At 40.7% G+C, this 8725-nt stretch overlaps 1 protein-coding gene across 1 annotated transcript in view; it reads right to left on the bottom strand.

Annotated features, from left to right (window-relative positions):
- Window positions 1-1666: 1666 nt before the first annotated feature.
- The window catches only part of PM20D2 (peptidase M20 domain containing 2), a 24850-nt gene continuing 17791 nt past the window's right edge, over window positions 1667-8725 (bottom strand). Inside the window, exons 6-7 of the mRNA XM_019537740.1 lie at window positions 7354-7461; window positions 1667-5539 (exon numbers count right to left, since the gene is read on the bottom strand). Of these exons, the coding sequence (XP_019393285.1) occupies window positions 5337-5539; window positions 7354-7461 (311 nt within the window). The 3' untranslated portion in view covers window positions 1667-5336. The remainder of the gene's footprint in view (window positions 5540-7353; window positions 7462-8725) is intronic.

The raw sequence follows: 8725 nt of genomic DNA, 5'->3' as shown, positions 1-8725 counted from the left end.
CCCCAACCAGTTTGTAGACAGCCACCAAATCCCCTCTCAGCTTTCTTATGGAGGCTTTACAGATCTAGGTCCACCAACCTTTTCTCATAGGACCCATCCTGCAGGCCCCTAATCATACATGTGGCCCTCCTCCAGACCCTCTCAAGATTATCCACTTCCCATTTGAAGTGCAGCACCCAAAACTGAATGCAGAACTCCAGCTGTGGCCTTACCAGTGCCACAAAGAAGTATCACCTTCATAGACATGGTTGTGATGCACCTATTAATGCATGGTAGAGTGCAGTTAGCTGTATTGATCCTTTCATCACATTGCCAACTCACGTTCATCTTTGACTCTGAGATGACTGTCTAAGCAGCACAGCAGCAGAGAGGGCTCTCCCATTCTCCCTAGATACAATACTCTGCACTTATCCTTGTTAAACTGGGTCCTGTTAAACTGCTTGTCCAAATCTGCCTGAATCCACTCCCTGCCCTCCAATGTGTCTGCTTTGCCCCATAATTTAGTGTCATCCGTGAATTTGGACAGTGTGTTCCCTATGCTCATGTCCAAATTACTGATCATGTTGAACAGCACTGGCTCAAGGACTGAGCCCTGGGGGACACCACTGCCTAGGGTGTCAACATCATTCCAGATTGATATTGACCCATCCACCACCACTCTTCGGGTGTGTCCCATTAGCCAATTTTCCAACCACCTGACTGTGTAATCAATCATGTTACAGCCACTCAGCCATTTTTTTTTTTATGAGAATAGGATGCAACAGTATCAAAGGGTTTTTAAAAAACCTGAATAGATGACTCATCCAAAGGGAAAAACCCCCCCCCACCATGCAAGTAAGTTCTGAATCTTTGCCCTTATAGGCAGAGTTTGGATTCACTGCTTGCATCATAAACATCAAGACTCCGGAAACAATTGAAAATATACATTTCTTTATATCCTGTCAAGCTTTAAACCAAAATGTTAACTTGTGATCATACCCCCCCTAAATGAGCCACTTGCTTGTCATCAAGTAGGTTGTTCTTACAAAGTTCAAATTGCAATTACTGTCCTCAGGAGAGAGATACTAGCAGCTCAACTGAAATTGCTACTGCCTGATGAGCAAGTGCTCAGGAGAAATAGTGCTACAAGATGTTGACTAACAGCAAAATTCAGGGGCATGAGTTGAAGTATGCAGCTTAAGCCTTAAGTCTTCAGCAACAACAACTCTTTCCAAATTCCACAGTTAATGTAGCAGCTCCTTTAAGACTACAGACTGCAATACAACAGTACCAGTCCATAGGAAAAACATTTGGCACATCAGGTTAACAGCTGAGAATGCAATGCAACCTTCATCCAAGGAGTTAAGACATAACAATGGAACTTGTATTTTACATGGGGGTACAAATATAAAAGGCCATCTATTGCAAACGCTTATTCAAAATTTAGAAAGCTCCCCTTCTCTCTAACCAGAATGGTAAGATCGATCAATCCATCTTATAAAACAAGATGGAAAAGCATCAGATGTACAGCAAGTATATTTTCCCAGTGAAGTAGTTCAGATTTGACCAGCCAGGAGGACAGCAGTACATAACTTCAAAAAAACCCTAAAAAGCCATGCACCCATTGGCATAATTTATTCTTCTGGAGTCATTACACCAAGATTGACAGTAAATATTCAAACCACCATGACCACTAAGCAAACAACTTTATTTTTACATTAGAATATGTTGAACAAGTCTTTATATACCATACATCAATTTTTATTGCACAAGTAAAAATAACAACTGTAAAACAGCAATGATTACTCGAAAAGAGTGCACCTGATACAAAATAATGGGTTATAGATTTCATAAATTTTACGGGCCGGAAGGGACCTCAAGCTAATGAAAGGTTATTGTACCCTTGTAAACAGCTGAAGTATGTTTGGTAACAACCAAAGTTCTCCTTTGTCCAGGACAGCTTCATGAAAAAAGGTATACGTCAGTTTTCATAGTCTACCAGGCATATCTTTTCCTCAAGTTGTAAGATGGATCTTACCAACACTGCTCTATGAAGTCTATCACAGAAGTTTGATATCCATCACCCAGCCTTAAATGGTGCCAAAGTGCAACATTCAAGTAAATCATTAGTCTGCAACAGATTCATTCTAACTTGCTACATTAAATATTTCTGCCAAAGATTATTCGGTTTTGAGAATACTGGAACAAGTGTGAAAAGATCTTGTGGGAAAACAAGTTGTTATGGGAATTTAAGAGCTAAAGTGGGGATTTTGAGAAGTGCTTATGAGATTCAGTGTCACAAGTAAAAAAAAGAACTGTGCTCCAGTCATACAGGCACTTCAAAAATTCCACCTATTATTGTCATGGAACTAAGATCCTAACTGTGGAAACCTTAAACCCAAGCCCAGTTAGCCCAGGTAGATATTTGAGGCAAAACAGCAATCACGAATCTAATGCATACACGTCATTGGGTGAATGGAGCTGTTACAAAGTTTAGAAGTTGCTATTAAATGCTATATTTGACTACCATTGTTGTTAGGAAAAAGAAAAAGCTTGCAGCTGGAGACTGCCAGTCACTTCTTTTAAAAAGACTGGCAGAAGGGAAGGCAGAGAGAGAGTGTCTTTTAGAAAGATGCCACTATGCCCTGCCTTCCACTTGATTTCAGACTAATACAACTAACTACCTCTTTTAAAAGAACTTAAAAGTTCAGTTTTGAATGAGAAAGACTAGCTTCTGAACACACGGCTTTTATACAGTGCTTTATAAGGAAGGTAAAACCATCATTGCTACATCTTGCAGAGAGCTGAACATGTTAAGGGTGGAAACAGTGCTCAACTCATAGTGCTAGGAAGCAATTTCCTTTTCTCCCCTTGAAACTAATCTTGTGCACAGCAGTCTGGGAGGCACAAATCTCTAGAGTTCATAGCATAAGCAAACAGTGCTGCACTGTTCTGCACAGCATTGTGGAGGCAGGAGATGCACAGAACCCTCTGCTGATAGCAAAATATGCATATACTGAACAGGGTGATAACAATTACAGCAGAAGAAATACAGATATAGTGTAGCAGAGCAAAACTGAGTATCTGTTAATAAAACTGGGGCCACAATTTATCTATATTATGGCAAAACTAGCTAATTTGTTTACCTGTGGTAAGAGACTTGATTAAATGAACTCTTGTATGTTTTAGCCCAATAGCTATCTATTTTGAAAAGGGAACCAAGGCCCTGAACAAAAGTGAGCTTCTAAAAAAAAAACCTCATCAAACCAGTGCAGCATTTTAAAGTTTTGAGTGTAAGGAAAAGCTTACGCTTGTAGTGCAACTACTTCTGTGAACTTTTTATGGACAAAGTCAGAAAATAAAAATAGGTAGCCCACAAAGGGGGGGGGGTGGAAAAAATCACTTGGGAAGCTCAAAACTGTAGACAAAGATTTCACAGAAGAGAAAAATCATACAAGCATAATGGAGATATAAAGCCTTTCAAATTAACATACCCCAAGCTACTTACTGTGAAGACATTTACTTACATGCAGGAAAAAAGATTTTCCTACTCATCTCCAAGCTGCTTAGTCATTGTTGAAAAGAAACTCCAAGTGAAATGCTTTGGACAAACTTTAACAATCCAAGATCTGTGAAGAAGAGAACCCAAACAAGCTACACACCATTTGGAAGCGATATCCAATGAATCACAATGGTCAACAATCAGAGCTCCTATGCACGTGTGTGGAGCCTGTTCCAACACACTGGAAATCCAGTGTCAGAACAAACTTAATTAAATCGAGTCTGCTGAAGTATGGAAACTGATGCACTTAGGCAGCCTTCTGCATCATGTGCAGCAGTGACCCAGCTTGTCTCCACACTGAAATAATGGCGGTGGGGAGCTTTGAAATAAAACTCATTCAATGAGCTTTAGTTAAGTGTCCCACCACCGTTTTTTCAGCACTGGGATGCTGATACACGTGATGCATGGGCGCTTTTAATTAGTGTGGCTTGTTAATTAAAGCACCAAGCACTGCATCCCACAGCATATATAAAAAAGTTCTCAGTATCCAGTTCTGAAATGACTACAGATTAGTATAGGCGTGTCAAACATCCAAACTGATGATTGGATGGGGGATCTTCCTGTAGCAGTAGCCAAGCACTCAGGTAGGAATGAGGGCGTTGGAGCCCCAGCAGCACCATGGGAAGGAGCTAGGCTTTTTAGCTTGTTCTCACAGCAGCAGCCCCAAGGGCCCAGGATACCAGGCCTCTTCCCACTGGATCCCAGACCAGAAGTTGAAGGGGGTAGAAAGGGGATACATGGGCCCAATACAGCCCACAGGCCTAGGCACACACCATTTACCTGGCCCACGGACCAATCCTGCACCACTTCCCTGGGGCAAGACTAGATCGATACCCCTGGATTAGAGCACTATTTTTAAAGTAAATCCATGCAAGCTAACTGAATTATTAGAGGTCTCTTTCCTATCCTGGGATTTGGCAGGCCTAGGCTTAATTCCTACACTGCAGACTTGTGACCCAAACTGAGTCCTTTACTCTGTACCCTCCATGCCTTAGTTTATACAGAGATGACAGCACTCCTTTTCTAACAGGCATGTTGTGAAAACTACTGTGAGGCACTCTGGAAGTACGCTTTCCATAAGACAACTATAGATAGTATTAGTAGATACAGCTCTAAGAAAGGGTGACCAAAAAAACAACCCCCCCCGCAATACTTTGATCTCACAATCACTGACCATCACAACAACTTCTATACTAACTTTGGACGAAGCTACTGACTTACACGCTGAAGGATTCAGAATCATTATTTTACGCACCTCACTTTCACTCAAATATAGAAATTCTCTGGAATTTTACGTTCTCCTAAATGTCCGTATTTCCAGCTAGTGGATATGCATCTCAGATTTTTATATATGGTTCCTCTAGACATAAATCATAGAAAGTTTACTATTTGTGGTTGACATATTTAAACTACAAGCATTTGTAACCGACAACTGCCATAGATTTAATTCTCCCTTCTCTTATGTGGGTTCTGTAACAGATGGAAGAATTATCTATATGATGGTTCTAAAACATTCACCAAGTTATTTGTCATTGGTGCTAAGTTTAACTGTATGCTTTGCAAATCTATGAAAACGTGGCATATTAGTCAATACAGCAACCAAGTTTATAGCTACTTAAAGTTATTTAGAAAAAAGAAAATTTGAGAAGTAGAAGTGAAATGTTGCCATTTGATTTCTCATATCCTCAAGAGTCCAAAGTCATCCTTTCTACAGTTAAGAAGTCTGTCTAGCTTCCATTAGGTTTCAAGTAGAACCATTATTCCACTAAGTTACTCCCACAGAAATGGAGAATATTTAACGTGATGCACATGCTGCCCCAATGCCAAGGCCAGATCCTTTGCCTTGAAGAATAGTTAAAGGTCCTTGCTCTTTTAGTTTCACCTGTCTAAAGTCTTCTCTAACTTTTTCCAGAAGGTCTGGCTTGAAAATAATATCCAATGCAGTCATCGCCAAAGCTTTTGCTGTGCGCAAAGCATAGAACTGAGCTTCTTCTGACCCTGTAGTAAAAAAGAAGACTTACAGGTTAAGATATCACTACTAAACCCATGTATTCAATGACTGCAAATAAAATATTTGAGGAAAAGTGTCAGAGTTTAAACTCCAAATCATTTTCTAAATTTCTACTTGTAAAAATGCTTCCAAATGTAAAGTGCTTTAACATAAGCAGAGGAAACCACCTCTGAGCTCATTTCCCACTGCTATATAATCCACTTGTTTTCACTCTAAGCATGCATGCCATTTCTTTAAGCTAGTGGCAGGCAGCTAGATGAAAAGATTTAAATTAAAAACTCTATAGCAAAGAGCAAACATCTCTGAACTAATTAAATACTCCAAAACTTGATTAACAAGAATTAAAGCCACCCTCTGATGCCTTGTTTTTCCAAAATGTGGTGAACACCTGAAATTAGACCAGAATATTCAATACCACCTTATGCAGTAAACTTAACTTTACCCACTTATGCCAAGCCCAATCATAATGCACTTGTACCCTACACAGCAACTTCTGGAAAGAGGTCACACAAGCCCTATATAACAGTTCCACAGCTCCTCCTTGCTAAGCATGAAGACCCACCTGTAAGAGCTGCTGGGCATGCCTGTTATTTTAAGAAGGCAGCTCTGGGAGGAGCTGTCAGCACACAGGAGAGCACCTGACTAGAAAGGGTTATGGCTTAACTGGGAGAGAAACCCAGGGCCAGAACCGGGGCAGGCAGTCTCACCCTTGCTGCTGACATGGAAGGGAAAGTAGTTTCAACTGGCCTGGCCTGGGAGCAGGGCTAGAGCAGGACCAAAGGCTGAGGAGCAAAGCCAGAGAGCCTGAGGCAGGCCTGATGCACTGGGATGCCTGGGGAGCAGAGTATAATTGTCCTTTGCTCTTTAACTAAAGAGCCAGAGGCCTAAGGCACAGGATACTCAGGTAACAGATTTAACAGATATGATACAGGAACCCAGGGATTCCCCTGGGGAGAGACACTTACCAGATGGGACACAGAGCATAATCAGTAACATCTGTGAGGCATGAGCATGATGTAAGGGGCAGCTGGAGCATGTAATAAGCCCTTATGGTGCCGAGTAATAAAACCTCAACAGCAGCGTGGGATAAGGGTTCCCTGGGGCAGCCTCTCTTTCTAAGTATCTAGTAACAACACACAGCATGGCAGGTGAAGAGAAGGGGAGCAAGCCCAAGAAGTGAGGACAGAGCAGGGGCCAAGCAGCCATCACTGGGACCAGTGCATGCTACACTACCTTAAACCACACCAGAATTCCTAAAATGTAATTCAGCCCTTCACCATTGTCCTGAGGATATCTTAGACATGACCTTCACTTATTCCTTAAATGGCTGATAAACTGTGACCAAATGTCTCCTTTGCTCTACTATCAGTAGATGATCCCCTAATGATACATCAGTGACACTGCTGTCAACCTACCCTAGCTTATTCCACCACTCAATACAGCTACATCCAGCAATCCATATAAGTACATAGCATAGAAAGAAGTGCTGCAATTCAAATATGGATCATAATCAATTATCAATTCATATTAATTGGATGAAACTGACCTTACTGAGCGTTTCTTAGTACCTATTTGTAGTGAAAGGGTGGTGTGGACCCTTCCCATCTTATAATAGATAATATAATACTGGATCATCATTTGTATAGGAGGCAAGTGTCAAAATTTCATATACATTAAAATGTATGCAACATTTTAAGACTAGAATGTCACTGTTCCTCACTGTCAGCAATTCCTCTTCTAAACCTGAATTTTCAGAGAACATCTATGCATTGCAGCCCTTTGCATTTCAAAAAGCTCTTACCTGCAGCTTCAGTAAACTGCTCAGTATGATTTAATGCATCTGAGCCAATATAAAAATAAGGATGAATTCCAGGAACAAAAAATGAGACATTTCCAAAATCAGTGGAACCTAGGGAGAGAAAGAAAGCCACTCAATGAACAAGTGCTCTAATGTACATCTTATGAAACAAATAAGAGCTTTGATGTTAAAAAACCCCAACAACCTAGGACATTATGTTCATATAAAAACCTGCAAATCTCAGTAAATATATGCATATTGCTTACAAAGCAGAGTCAATATATGTATTTGGCGAAGTCTGCTATTTCAGAGTGGCAGTACATGTAGACAAGCTCCTCCACTATAGAACACTTTTTTTTCAAATAGGTGCAATTGTGAGGAATAGCTAATTCATCATGTATGTGCAGTGAACTAAATGCTTCAAGATGCCTCATCTCCTCCCATTTAGTGGTTTAAATGTGTTGCGTTTGCACTTTGTAACATCTAACAATAGGACTATATGCAGGCTTCCTTGCAGAGACCATCGGTGCAAAGATTATCCAAAAGGTGCACAGTGCTCCATTCCAGCCATAGCAGCAAGACCCTGGAACTACTGATAGAATTTGAGACAGGTGGAGTCGCTTCAAAATTTTACAGCCTCTCAAGAAGGCACTCATATAGACCTAATGGTTACCACTTTCTGAAAGACTTTCGAAGTTCAGCAGTACCAGCTGAACACCTTTCTCGTATATAAATGGATCAGAGTAGAATTCTTCAAGAACTGCATGATGAGATAAGCAACAATGTCTTTAGGTGTGGCTTTAATTATTTGCACTTGTACAAGTCTAACGAAACAGGGCAAATAAATCAAGCAGGGTAAGGTAAGGTTGAAGGGTTCTAATGAAACAGATCATAGCAATATCCTTACAAAAGTTAGCTCACATATAGATGTCATGATAAGATACAAATGCTTTGTAAACAAAGGTGTATGATAACTGATAGCAGCCTTGGAGATTCTTATCCTTGAAACATTAAAGATACCATCAGTGCTTTTTTAGTGAGGTTGAGTAAGCCTTAAGGCCCTAGGTATTAACACTAGCTAAAACTGCAGCATTTCAGAACACTAGAGATGCACTGATGTATCAGTCCATATCAGATGGGCACCAATAAAAAGAAAATTAACATTATTGGCAATCTGCCTTTTTTGGCTGGTGTAGCCAGTAATGTCACCAATAAATGCCACATGCTTGTGCACAGCTGCAGCACGCAAGTGGCCAGTAATGCAGCCTACAAGCTTGGAAAGCAGGTCCTGCAGGGAGCAAACCAGGAAAGCCAAGGCTGCAACTGAACTCCATCTAGCTTCAAGCATCAAGGACAACAAAAAGTCCTTTTTCAG

The sequence above is a fragment of the Crocodylus porosus genome, unplaced genomic scaffold, assembly GCF_001723895.1.
Source record: "Crocodylus porosus isolate Cpor-Errol unplaced genomic scaffold, CroPor_comp1, whole genome shotgun sequence".
Lineage (NCBI taxonomy): Eukaryota > Metazoa > Chordata > Crocodylia > Crocodylidae > Crocodylus > Crocodylus porosus.
Note: the sequence above shows the minus strand (reverse complement) of the source record. Positions and strands in the feature narration are given on the sequence as shown.